Source organism: Octopus sinensis, linkage group LG10, assembly GCF_006345805.1.
Source record: "Octopus sinensis linkage group LG10, ASM634580v1, whole genome shotgun sequence".
In the NCBI taxonomy this organism is placed as follows: Eukaryota; Metazoa; Mollusca; class Cephalopoda; order Octopoda; family Octopodidae; genus Octopus; species Octopus sinensis.
The window spans coordinates 19,897,183-19,911,596 of record NC_043006.1 but is presented as its reverse complement, the minus strand read 5'-3'; the positions used below and the strand labels follow the sequence as shown (position 1 = coordinate 19,911,596).

At 40.8% G+C, this 14,414-nt stretch overlaps 1 protein-coding gene across 4 annotated transcripts in view; it reads left to right on the top strand.

Annotated features, from left to right (window-relative positions):
* LOC115216697 overlaps nucleotides 1-14,414 on the top strand; it is a 223,727-nt gene that overhangs the window by 106,244 nt on the left and 103,069 nt on the right. For 2 of the 4 annotated variants that reach the window (XM_029786224.2, XM_029786226.2), the window contains exons 7-10: nucleotides 6,991-7,045; nucleotides 10,708-10,886; nucleotides 11,309-11,458; nucleotides 14,336-14,381. In XM_029786224.2, the coding sequence (XP_029642084.1) occupies nucleotides 6,991-7,045; nucleotides 10,708-10,886; nucleotides 11,309-11,458; nucleotides 14,336-14,381 (430 nt within the window). The remainder of the gene's footprint in view (nucleotides 1-6,990; nucleotides 7,046-10,707; nucleotides 10,887-11,308; nucleotides 11,459-14,335; nucleotides 14,382-14,414) is intronic. The other 2 variants (XM_036506329.1, XM_029786227.2) reach the window with 1 other exon arrangement.

Here is a 14,414-nt window from a genome sequence, read left to right as displayed (position 1 = left end):
CTGCAAGCTGTGCTGATTGGCTCTTCTCAGGAATTCAGTGTTTACAATTATGTCCCTGTAGGTGATCAAATGTATTCTGAAAACGGCGGCGAGCTGGCAGAATTGTTAGCACGCTGGGCGAAATGCTTAGCGGTATTTCGTCTGCCGCTATGTTCTGAGTTCAAATTCTGCCGAGGTCGACTTTGCCTTTCATCCCTTCGGGGTCGATTAAATAAGTACCAGTTACGCACTGGGGTCGATATAATCAACTTAATCCGTTTGTCTGTCCTTGTTTGTCCCTTCTATGTTTAGCCCCTTGTGGGCAATAAAGAAATAAGTGTATTCTGAATAAACACCATTGATGGAATATAGTCATTTTCAAGTTTCTCCTGCATAGTCTACTGTTGACCGGTCAGTGTTCTGGTACAATAGGATCTTCGTATGGCAACTAATCTATGTGCTGGCTCAGATCTTTATTAACTCTTGTACAATGCTTGCGTAGTATACTTAAAATTAGATGACCCGAACACACAAGCAATATGGGGCTATGGCAAAGAACAAATGAAGTTTCGATTAGGGAGCAAATAAAGGCGGTGAGCTGGCAGAACCGTTAGCACGCCGGGCGAAATGCGTAGCTGTATTTTGTCTGCCGTTACGTTCTGAGTTCAAATTCCGCCGAGGTCGACTTTGCCTTTCATCCTTTCGGGGTCGATAAATTAAGTACCAGTTACGCACTGGGGTCGATGTAATCGACTTAATCCGTTTGTCTGTCCTTGTTTGTCTCCTCTGTGTGTAGCCCCTTGTGGGTAATAAAGAAACGGATTAGGGAGCAAATATTTAAGAAAAAGTGGAAGTGGATTGGTAGCACAATTAGAAAAGACACACCAAATGTAGCGAAAAGTACTTTACAGTGGAATCCGGGTGGATATAGAAAGAAAGGTAGGCCTAAGAACTCGTGGCGTAGATCAACACAAAAGGAACTAGAGAAAGGTGGACATTCATGGCAGAGTATAAGTGCAGAAGCGAAAAATTATGCGACATGGAATTCAATTATGAGTGACCTATACTCCGCGTTGGAGGGTTAAAGGCAGAAGAAGCAGACAAGGCTGATGGTATTTTATGTATTATAGAATCTTGATTTGCATGCAGCCTGATTGAATATTTATGAAGTTCACTGCATAAGGTCTCAGGTTCAGTCCCACTGCATGGCACCTTGAGATTTACTTCAGGCCTTTCATCTTTACTACAGGTTGACTTGAGTGAAATTTGGTTCATGGAAACTGTACAGAAGCCTGGCAGATGGATTGTACCCGTAATTCAAATGTACATCCTTGTCAGTTGCACACTGTGTCACAGTGATTATACTTGAGGGTTACATTAATGGTAAACATGTCTGTGGAATACTCCACCAATTATGTGCTAATTCAAGAGCAGGTAATCTAGAAGATCAAGCAACTGAATCCCCATTGTTGAATCTCATGAAGATCCCTGTTCACTTTATTTATTTGAAGTGTGGTAAGTAGCTTGCTTACCAACCACATGGTTCCGGGTTCAGTCCCATGGTGTGACACCTTGGGCAAGTGTCTTCTACTATAGCCTCAGGCCAACCAAATTTTTGTGAGTGGATTTGGTAGACAGAAACTGAAAGAAGCCTGTCGTATATATATATATGTATGTGTATATATATGTGTGTGTGTTTGCGTGTGTCCGTCCCCCCCCAACATCGCTTGACAACCGATGGTAGTGTGTTTACATCCCCGTAACTTAGCAGTTCAGCAAAAGAGACCAATAGAATAAGTACTAGGCTTACAAAGAATAAGTCCTGGGGTACCAGGATTTACTTGACTAAAGGCGGTGCTCCAGCATGGCCGCAGTCAAATGACTGAAACAGTTAAAAAGAGTGAAAAAAGAGAGTAAAGTCACCTTTGATGAAATTTTGAGCTGAGACTATAAAAAGAAATGATGAAATACAGTGAAGCATTTAGTGTGGTGCTTCAGATGTTTCTGTCATTCTGCTGCAGCAGCTGATGTTCTTGTTGTGAATATAATTGACGTTAATAATAATAGCTTCTGCCTTTCGTACAAGGCCAGCAGGTTCAGAGGAGGGAGCTAGGTGATTACATTGAGCCCGATGCTCAACTGATACTTATTTTATCGACTCTGAAAGGATGAAAAGACAAAGTCAACGTCAGTAGAATTTGAACTCAGAACATAAAGACTAACAGAATGCTTAGCAGTATTTTGTCCAATGTGCTAATGATTCTGCCATCTTGCCGTTTTAATTGTTGTCATAATAATGGTTTCAAATTTTCGCCCAGGGCCACACTAGGCCAGCAAGATGAGGTGAGGATTTAAGCTGATTACTTCAACCTCGGTGCTCATCTTGTACTCATTTTATCAACCCTGAAAGAATAAAAGGCAAAGTTGACCTTGGTGGAATTTGAACTCAGAACGTAAAGACAGGTAAAATGCCACTAAGCATTTAGCTCGGTGTGCTAACGATTCTGCCTGCTCTTCATTTTAATTGATATAATAGTAATGACAAGAAAGGTGATATACAGGTTTTTTGCCATCTCTGTAGAAAGAAAGACAGTTCTGAGATTCGTAGATGAATCAGAAAGCTGGTGGTGGGGTTGGATGGGTGTGGCTGGGTGGGAATATGTGGGGTGTGGGTTCATGGTGGTGAATTTTAAATATTGTTCCTTTAGTGTGGTAGGGAAGTTGCTAAAGTTGGAAATTGAAACTGAGGTGTTGACTTGGCTAAGTTTATCTGGACAATTGCCAAAATAATCCTAAAAGACTTGGCAAGTAATTCAAGTAGTAGTAGCAGTAGTAGTTGTGATGAGGATGATGGTGGTGGTCGTGGTGGTGGTAAATGTGATGGCAGCACGAGTAGTGTAGGTGGTAGCAGGTGCTATTGTTTGTGTCACTCTATCAATCCACACTTGTATTAGATACAACACCACCAATAGTAGGAGTGGTAGTAGTAGTAGAAGCAGTAGTAACAACTGTAGTAGTTGTACTAACAAGTGGGAATAGTATTGCCAGTTGTAGTAGCTGATTTGTTCGTTTGTTTGTTTATTTGTTGAGCAAATCGGTCTTCGTCCCAGTGGGAGAAGTCCAAAACGAGGTCCTTTTGCTATTCATAAGATCTGCAGAAGAGAAAGCAGGTCAGCCCCCGACACCGAGAGCATCGACGAATGGATGAACGCGCATCCAGGCTCAGCGGTTGCGTAGGAAGTCGGGGACAAGAAACAGGAAGAAAGAGTGAGAGGAAGTTGTAGCGAAAGAGTACAACAGGGGTCGCCACCACTCCCTGCCGGAACCTCGTGGAGCTTTTAGGTGTTTGTGCTCAATAAACACACACAATTGTGTGTGGTCTGGGAATTGAAACCGCGATCCTCCGACCGCGAGTTCGCTGCCCTAACCACTGGGCCATTGTGCCTCCACATGTAGTAGCTGATGTGGTAGTAAGTAAGTAAGTAAGTAAGTAAAATCCCAAGATGGTGACCAAAGGTGGAGGCTGTCCCCTCAACCAATACACTGCTATGGGTGCTGCTGAATGATGGACTCTGGTGATGATGTTATTCCATGCTTTCCAATCCACGGTGTTGGCCTTATTCATGCTTGAGGACCAGGCGCTACGACTTCAGGTCTTCCTCAGTTTGTTTCACCCATGTCTTCTTTGGTGCACTGCAGTAGTAGTGTTTGTATCAGTAGAGGTGGCAGTGGTGGTGGTGGTGGTGGTGGTAGTAGTAGTTGAAAGGCGGCGAGCTGGCAGAAACGTTAGCATGCCGGGTGAAGTGCTTAGCGGTATTTTGTCTGCATTACGTTGTGAGTTAAAATTCCGCCGAGGTCGACTTAGCCTTTCATCCTTTCGGGGTCGATAAATTAAGTACCAGTTACGCACTGGGGTCGATGTAATCGACTTAATACCTCTGTCTGTCCTTGTTTGTCCCCTCTGTGTTTAGACCCTTGTGGGTAATAAAGAAATAGGTAGTAGAATGAGTAGTAGTAGTACTAACAAATGGTAGAGGTGGTAGTGGCAGTAGTACTAGAAGTTACCCAAATATGAACGAATGACTGTCCTGCAGGATAGACATAGTCTGAGATCTCACCACTGATGCTACTGTGGTTCCATGCTGCAGACTTATACCACACCAGAGTCCATCTTATCCAGTTCTTTATGTCCTTACTTCATCTTTGTTGGTTGGGATTCCATTTTCATAATAAGCACTAATTGCACTATTTCAACCGTATTGATACCAAATCACCTGAGATTACTCCAGGTTGTATGATTGATACTGGCTTATTGTTTAAAGTGACCTAAATTCATGACTGACCATCCATCCAGCTATCCATCTCTCCATTTATCTGTCTGTCTGTCCGTTCAGCCATCCACCCATTTATCTGTCTTCAACTATTTCTGGGTAGGTTTTTAGAGTAGAGTCCTCAGGTAACTCCTCCATTGGTCCTAGCAGAAGCAATCGTTATTAAGCTTCCTGACTGGATTCCTAAGAATAACCAACTGAGACTATGGATATTATCCAATCTTCCCTGGTGTAATGTTATTTAACAAGATGCATAGCTTGGAGATCAAAGTGTCTCTCCAGGCTGAGCTGCTACTTTTCTGCTGCATTGAGAAGTCACAGCCCTGGTACTGTGGTCATGTAAATAGAATGTTGCAGGATAAGAATACCCTCCATCAGGCATTTGCCATATCCTGAACGCCTTACTTCCCTGGGCATGGACACATTGAAACTCCAACGTCTGGCAGCTGACTTGGCAGACACCCATAAAATTATCAACCATCGTACAAACAATAACTCTGAGCACCTTTTCAAACTCCACCCATCTAACACCCGTGGACATATTTACAAAGTAAGAAAACAGCACAGCTCCCATGACTTCAGGAAACATTTTTTCACGCTGAGAGTTGCTGAAGCATGGAACAAACTGCCAGCATCAGTTGTTTGTTGGCAGAGCACTGCATCCTTCAAAACTTCCATGCTTCCTGAGATTCGCCAACACTACACTTGATTTTCTCCCCTCCATACACACACAAGCATGTATCTGACTCATACATTGTTCGCTTTCCAGACATTTCTACATTACTGCATGTACTTTATATGCAATTTCTGACAAGTTGTGGTGCACCTGCGCACTGTATACAATAATTTCATTATTATTATTATAAAATGACAAGAGGAATCCTTCAAACGAAGCCATCTGGCAGGAGGTCTTGGGGTAGACCTAGAATGAGATGGCTGGATAATAGATTTTTAACCTTCCATCAAATTTCATGTTGATTTATGTTCCAAACAGCATTTGAACCCTTTAGCATTCAGATTTCATTGTCAACTGTGTAGCAATATCGTTTCCCTCATTGCTATCTTCACTGTTTGAGAAGAGTATTAAGAATGATCTCGTTTGAGATTACAAACACCTTTGGCTGGTTTAACGCTGTTGTAAACACTAAGCTGATTGGCTGTTTAGTGACAGTGGCGCGAAAATAAGTCGAGAGAATTCGTGTCACGTGTCAACCAGTGGCGCGGACTACGTAGAAACCCTCGTGTCACATGTCCACCAGTGGCGCGAACTATGTAGAGACCACGTGTCAACTGTCAACCAATCAGCTTAGTGTTTACAACAGCGTTAAACCAGCCAAAGATGTTTGTAATCTCGACCGAGGTTATTCTTAATACTCTTCTCAAACAGTGAAGATAGCAATGAGGGAAACGATATTGCTACATAACTGTAATACTTATTCACATGGAGAATACCCTCCATCAGGCATTTGCCATATTCTGAATGCCTTACTTCCCTGGGCATGGACACATTGAAACTCCAACGTCTGGCAGCTGACTTGGCATCGACTTAATACCTTTGTCTGTCCTTGTTTGTCCCCTCTGTGTTTAGCCCATTGTGGATAATAAAGAAACAGATTTAGATAATAACTGTTTCTTAATTGTAACCCAGTCATTAAATTATGTAAGACACATACCAGGTGTAGATTATGAATGCCGAGAAAGGAGGTATACTGAAACAATGTGACCTCTCCACGAAATTGCCGACATACCTGAAGCAATCTTTTAGAAGTTTGTGGTAACAGACTGTGATATTTTGATTTGTTTTCAATATTTCATTATAAGTATAGCATACTGGGCAAAATGCTTAGCAGTATTTCATCCGTCTTTACATTTTGAGTTCAAATTCCATCAGGGTCGACTTTACCTTTCATCCTGACATGGTCAATAAAATAAGTACCATTTTAACACTGGAATCAATGTAATCAATTTACCTCTCCCTTAAAATTCCTGGCCTTGTGCCAAAGCTTGACACCAACATTCTATTATAAGTATTTCGCTGAGGTCATCTTTACTTTTCATCCTTTTAGGGTTGATAAAATAAGTACCAGTTGAATACTTGGGTTGATGTAATCAGCTTATCCCTCCCATAAAATTGCTGGCCTTGTGCCAAAATTTGAAACCAATATTTTATTATATGTAACAATTTTGGGGCGTAGTAGACTTGGGCTCATTCATCTCCTTAACCCTTTAGTGTTTAAACCGGCCATATCTGGCCCAGATATTCTACATGTTTTATAATCAAACTGGGAATATCTAGCCCTTCAAACCTAACCTACATTGACATTCAAAAAATATGCAATCACATCATTGAAACCTCAAAGCTATGAGATAATGCATGATTAATTCAAAACAATTTGAGTGAAAAAGTATTACATTTAACAGAGTAATCTGAACACTAAAGGGTTAAGCTACAATTCTTAGTCTCCTATCCATAATATGACTGCATAAGACACAATGTCATTTTTTGATTTATTTTAAAATACAAAAGTGCATCTTAAACACCAGTGAATAAAATAATTGATATTTTCTTAATTGACTATTTAATAAAGATTACTACCAAATACGTCACAAATGATATTGTAAAGACATCACTGGGTAATACTGTTATAACAACACTGTCGTTTTTTATTTACTTATACAGGTCTTGCTCTATGTCTTCATTTGCTAATGACTGGGGTAGTAGTGAAGTCTCGCGGGTAAGTTACATGCATAGCCCCTCCACTCACACCAGCACACACACACACACACACACACACACACACACACACACACACACACACATTTATAATCTTCAAGTAAGTAACATAAATCACATTGTTCGCCTGCCATATAATTCAAGAAAGTATGTCTAAACAAATTCTTAGATATATATATATAATCAATAATAAATCTCAGAGCGAGTTATAAACAGTAGCTACAACACATCGTGACGTACATTTGCCATTTAAATATGGCTAACCCCTTAGGGTGGATGTTACTGTAGCTTGTAGCCCCAGGAGGACACCTCCTCCAGCTGGCCATAGACACACTTTCTGTGCCCTATCAGCATTTGCAAAGGGAAGCCATCCTTCTCGTCTTCAACTTATGATACACACGGACTCGAGTTTCTGGGTATTGACCCGTCATCGGCGTGTGAGGGAACCTGCTTCTCATCGACAACTGTGATTGTCACACGCCGATGACGGGTCAATACCCAGAAACTCGAGTCCGTGTGTATCATAAGTTGAAGACTGGAAGGATGGCTTCCCTTTGCAAACACTGATAGGGCACAGAAAGTGTGTCTATGGCCAGCTGGAGGAGGTGTCCTCCTGGGGCTACAAACTACAGTAGCATCCACCCTTAGGGGTTAGCCATATTTAAATGGCAAATGTACGTCACACTATATATATATATATATATATATATATATAAATATAAATATACAGGCACACTGTGCTTGAAGAGACCTATTGAGTCAAGTACATCAACATCAAAAAATCAAATGGAAACTGTAGTTGTGATCCCTGTGCCGGTGGCACGTAAAAAACACCATCCGAACGTGGTTGATGCCAGCACCGCCTTGACTGTCTTCTGTGCCGGTGGCACATAAAAAGTACCAACCGGTCGTGGCCGGTGCCAGCCACCCCTGGCACCTGTGCTGGTGGCACGTAAAAAGCACTCGCTACACTCATGGAGGTGGTTGGTATTAGGAAGGGCATCCAGCCATAGAAACACTGCCAGATCAGACTGGAGCCTGGTGCAGCCTCCTGGCTTCCCAGATCCCGGTCGAACCATCCAACCCATGCTAGCATGGAGAATGGACGTTAAACGATGATGATGATTATTATTATTATTATTATTCTTTGTTTATAACTACAATTTAATTGAATATCAAATTATTAATGTATAAAAGCTTTTTTGCATTCTGGGTTCAAATCCTGTTGAGGTCAATTTGGCTTTTCATCTTTCTGGTAGTGGTGGGGTGAATTGATAAGATATAGTCCGTGTCTAGTACTGGGGTTGAGTTACCCAACCATGCCCTTCCTATAACTTTTAGTACTATATTGATGATAGTAAGAAAGACTTCTTGGCATGCAAAGGATGAACCTAGAGTGCCTGTTATAAGCTTCACAACATCTGGCAATCATATAATCACAGAGTCAACAAGGCTTGCCTTCTTAAGGGCATATGTAGGGAGCATTTTTCTTTTCCTGGAGCCAAAATTTGGACTCTGAATACATCACTAGAGAATTCTAGGGTTTAACTTGTTTCAAGGCTGTCCTGCTGGTATATCTATCAGGTTTCTCATGTGGATCCAAAATTTCTTGTGAAATGAGCACAAGACCAAAGAAATGATTTATGGTCACATGCTGTCCATTGCTCCCATTACTGCTCAATGCAGGGTAGTTTTGCTGGCCTCTGTTATCTTGCTGAATACTGGATGTTATATTTTTGAGACTTCCATATCCTAGTAGAAGACTATTTAACTATATTGATGTTATAATCAGAAACTTACATAAAATCAAGGACCAGCTGGAGCTGAAAGGGGTCAGCAATTCCAGGTGTGATGAAATGGTTATGGCCATTGAAAGAGGATAAAGAAACTTTTGGACTTGTACCAGTATTAGAAATCCATAATGGATCAAAGTCATGAATATATTCAATGTCCAATATTTCAAACAACAAAACTATTCTCTTGCTGAAAAGTAAAAGGAATTTTAAAGGAGTGGCTCTGTGTGATAAGAAGCTTGCTTCCCAACCACATGGTTCTGGGTTCAGTCCCATTGTGTGGTACCTTGGACAAGTGTCTTCTATTATAGCCTCAAGGTGACCACAGCCTTGTAATTGGATTTGGTAGACAGAAATTGAAAGAAGTCAATCATATATATATATATTTATATCTATGTGTGTGTTTTTGTGTCTCAGTTTGTCCCCCGCTGCTTGACAACTGATGTTGGTGTGTTTGCATCCCTGTAACTTAGCAGTTCACTAAATGGGACCGACAAAGTACTGAGGTCAATTCATTCAGCTAAAAGTTCTTCATGGTGGTGCCCCAGCATGGCCACAGTCTAATGACTGAAACAAGTAAAAAAAGATAAAAGCTGTAAATATTCATTCTCATTAGAATCAGTAGTGGGATTGCACCAAGAATGGATTGCTTCAAGAGCATTAATGCTAAATTAACTGGAGGAATATTTCCAGATTCCACATGAATTGATGACTTAGCTTAGCTTATAAAAATCTCAGAATATTTTGAACAAACTATGTGTCAATCATGCACGACAGCTTATATCTAATTAAGAGGAGGCGCAATGGCCCAGTAGTTAGGGCAGCGGACTCGCGGTCGCAGGATCGCGGTTTTGATTCCCAGACCGGGCGTTGTGAGTGTTTATTGAGCGAAAAGACCTAAAGCTCCACGAGGCTCCAGCAGGGGATGGTGGTGATCCCTGCTGTACTCTTTCACCACAGCTTTCTCTCACTCTTTCTTCCTGTTTCTGTTGTACCTGTATTTCAAAGGGCTGGCCTTGTCACTCTCTGTATCGTGCTGAATATCCCCGAGAACTTCGTTAAGGGTGCACGTGTCTGTGGAGTGCTCAGTCACTTACACATTAATTTCACGAGCAGGCTGTTCCGTTGATTTGGATCAACCGGAACCCTCGTCGTCGTAACCGACGGAGTGCTTCCATCCATATCTAATTAAGAACATGTACCAAAATTAACACTAAACACTACAAAAACAAAGCAAAACAATTCAGACTTACAAATTAACAACATTAATTATGAACAGAACACCTTAAAAACCATGAAATTTAATTTTTTTTTTTTTCCAAATAAATTTTTTCACCAGGCTTATTTGATCAATTAACTGTAAATAATTTTTTAAATTGATATAATTTAACTTTAGTTTGCTTTTCTAAGCTTCTTTTCACTTTAATCGTTTGTATGTAGATTTGGTTTTTATGCATAATACAAAGCAAAATATTCTTCTTTGCTTGAACTTATATTGTTAGAGTATTTTTAATTTGATTTGGTGCCACTTAAAAACTTCTCTTTATTGAGAAAAGAAAAATAGAAAAAAGTTATCAAACTTATTGTAACGCGCTTTTATTATTCTCTCTGGAAATCTTTGTGTTGCTAATTAGATGGGTTTTTTTTTTGCTACTTTCTTTAATTTCTCTATTGTTTCCGTTTTCGAATTATAACAATAATCATAACAAAGAGGAAGAGAAAAAAAAAGCATTAAAAAAAAAAAACTATCATGAAGAAACTAATCATAATAATGATAATAATAACAATAAAAATTACTTTTGTGTGCTAATTAGTATGTAAAAGTGCAGACAGATTTTGATGGTTGTGTTCCCCTACCACCACAAAACAGTGCGTGGCTCGCCAGGTGTCACTGTATGAACTCCTCAGCCTTGAGAAGAGAAAAGAAGTGTGCTGCATCGACGTGAACCGACCAGAAAACTCACACTTTGAGTTTAATGTGGAAACCACTGAGCAGGGACATGTGCTGATTAATGAGGCTCGAGGCCTTGAAATCAATCCAGGAGACAGGTAGACTCAATCTCCATTTAACTGGTTCTTTCTATCTTAAAACATATGTTGCATATTTTTCTGTAAAGTTCGCATGACGGTCTGTAAAAGAGATTTCTATATTGTTTCTTATCATGTTTTCTTGCTTTACTTTTTCTTTTTCTTTTAATTTTAATTTTCCTATTTTATGTTTGAAGTAAATTTTCTTTTGATTTCTGGAAACCTTGTTGAGCTGAATAGTTTAATAGCATTTTTTTTTTTATGTTGGAAATATATTTTGAAAGAAGGAAAAAAAAAAGAGAAAAAAAAAAAATTAAAAACAGAAGAATCCCCATTGTTGTATTTTTATTGTTGTTAGTTTTCCAATAACTATCTTGCCTTTTTCTGTTTGTTTTTCTAATTTACTTAAATTTGCTGTGATGTCTGGATTCCAAAACATGAAGGATACTCGAAGTAAATGGTGTATACATATGCAATGAAAACGACTTGAAACAGGCAACAAAGAACTGTGACTGGTTAAGGATGGTTGTGGTACGCAGTGAAATTCCTAGTGAAGCTGAAGTTTATGAACCTCAGTCTGCTAGCTTCCTTCAGTAAGTAAATGATTTACTCCTTTCCATTAAGAACAAAACCAATCTCTGTAGTAGGGGAATGGGAAGCGCAATGGCCCAGTGGTTAGGGCAGCGGACTCGCGGTCGTAGGATCGCGGTTTCGATTCCCAGACCGGGCGTTGTGAGTGTTTATTGAGCGAAAACACCTAAAAGCTCCACGAGGCTCCGGCAGGGGATGGTGGTGATCCCTGCTGTACTCTTTCACCACAACTTTCTCTCACTCTTACTTCCTGTTTCTGTTGTACCTGTACTTCAAAGGGCCGGCCTTGTCACTCTCTGTGTCACTCTGAATATCCCCGAGAACTACGTTAAGGGTACATGTGTCTGTGGAGTGCTCAGCCACTTACACGTTAATTTCACGAGCAGGCTGTTCCATTGATCGGATCAACCGGAACCCTCGTCGTCGTAACCGACGGAGTGCTTCCACACAGTAGGGGAATGATATAGCAAACATGGCCAACCACCAGAGTAGTGAAAGGACTTGTGCCTTTATAACAGCATAAACTATAATTAGTCTATGTAAAGGCATAAAATGCCATCGTTTATCATTAACCCTTTAACTCATCATCATCATCATCATCATTTAGCGTCCATTTTCCATGCTAGCATGGGTTGGACGGTTCAACTGGGGTCTGTGAAGCCAGAAGGCTGCACCAGGCTCCAGTCTGATCTGGCAGTGTTTCTACGGCTGGATGCCCTTCCTAATGCCAACCACTCCGCGAGTGTAGTGGGTGCTTTTTACGTGCCACTCGCACAGGATCCAGACGGAGCTGGTAAACGGCCACGAACGGATGGTGCTTTTACATGCCACCGGCACGAGGGCCAGGTGAGGCTGGCAACGGACACGAACGGATGGTGCTTTTACGTGTCACCGGCATGGAGGCCAGTCGGGGCGGCGCTGGCAACGGCCACGAAAGTAAATTTCATATTCTGTTGTGTCTGGGGAGACTCATCATCTTTTTGTGTCTTATAATGTAACACACCCACCAGTAAAATTTCCACTTTTTTCGTATTTCTATTTTCCTAAAATTTTTGTTGCGTCTTGCATATTGAAAAGGTTGCAAGACGCAACGAAAATTTTAGGAAAATAAAAATAAGAAATAAGTGGAAATTTTACCTGTGAATGTGTTACATTATAAGGCACAAAAAGAAAATTACTCTCCCCAGACACAACTGAATATGCTTCAACACACGAACTCATATAAAGAATCTTGCAAACCAAATCCAAAAACGAAATATTAGATTTCATAGTTATTTTCGTTGCCAGCCTCGCCTGGCCCCCGTGCAGGTGGCACGTAAAAGCACCCTCCGTTTGTGGCCGTTTGCCAGTTCCGTCTGGCTCCTGTGCAGGTGGCACGTAAAAAGCACCCACTACACTCACGGAGTGGTTGGCGTTAGGAAGGGCATCCAGCCGTAGAAACTCTGCCAGATCAGACTGGAGCCTGATGCAGCCTTCTGGCTTCACAGACCCCAGTTGAACCGTCCAACCCATGCTAGCATGGAAAACGGACGCTAAATGATGATGATGATGATGATGATGATTTTAGTAACGGGTAAAGATCCCCTTCGGTCATGAATGACCATGGGATTGCACCTAGAAAGTTAACCTCTGAGGCACAAGTCTGGGCAAGGTTGTTTATGGAAGACCAGCAGTCACCCATGCATACCGGCCTCCCCTCTCCATGCCACCAGTGTTATCCAAGGGAAAGGCAAAGGGGCCGATACAGCTTGGCACCAGTGACATCGCAACTCATTTCTACATTTGAGTGAACTGGAGCAATGTGAAATAAAGTGTCTTGCTCAAGAATACAACACATAGCCCAGTTTGAGAATTGAACTCACTATCTCATGATTGTGAGCCCAATGCTCTAATCACTGAGCCATGCACCTTCACATTATTCCAGTAATGATGTTAGATATCTACTGGTAAGGGTTGGCACTAGGAAAGGGCATCCAGCCATAGAAAATCTTCCTCAACAAAGTCTGTTTGGAAAACTTGTATTAGAAGATGATGACGATGACGATGAAGATATATATATATATATATATAAAAATAATGAGGGAGATAAATTAATATTAATTTTAATATCAATTTAAAACCAGTAGTCTAGCATACAAAAAATCTGAGAAATCAGAGAAAATTCTAATATATGTGTATATTGGCAGGGCAAGACTGCTAGGTAGTCGGCCGTATGCTAGAAATAGATCATCAACGATCAAACTACAAAGAAAGTTCTCTAGAGGAAGAATTCAGCGAACACCAGAACCGAATTTGGCGGGCAGGACAGATGAAAATTTATATAAAAAACAGAATTATATATATATACTCTTTACTCTTTTACTCTTTTACTTGTTTCAGTCATTTGACTGCGGCCATGCTGGAGCACCGCCTTTAGTCGATCAAATCGACCCCGGGACTTATTCTTTGTAAGCCTAGTACTTATTCTATCGGTCTCTTTTTGCCGAACCGCTAAGTGATGGGGACGTAAACACACCAGCATCGGTTGTCAAGCAATGACAGGGGGACAAACACAGACACACAAACACACACACACATATATATATATATACATATATACGACAGGCTTCTTTCAGTTTCCATCTACCAAATCCACTCACAAGGCATTGGTCTGCCCGAGGCTATAGCAGAAGACACTTGCCCAAGATGCCACACAGTGGGACTGAACCCGGAACCATGTGGTTGGTTAGCAAGCTACTTACCACACAGCCACTCCTGCGCCTACATATAAAATGTTAATCTTAGTAAGATTTGTAGCAAACTGCCCCAAGATATTTTTTTACTACTGCTATCAATTATACATGGATTAATTAATTAATTAATTAATTAATTATTTTCAGTGAAAGTAAAAATCTCAAAAACCAGACCAGTGAATTGAAATCAAGGGTGAGTGAGTTCAGTATTTCTATATTCTCTATT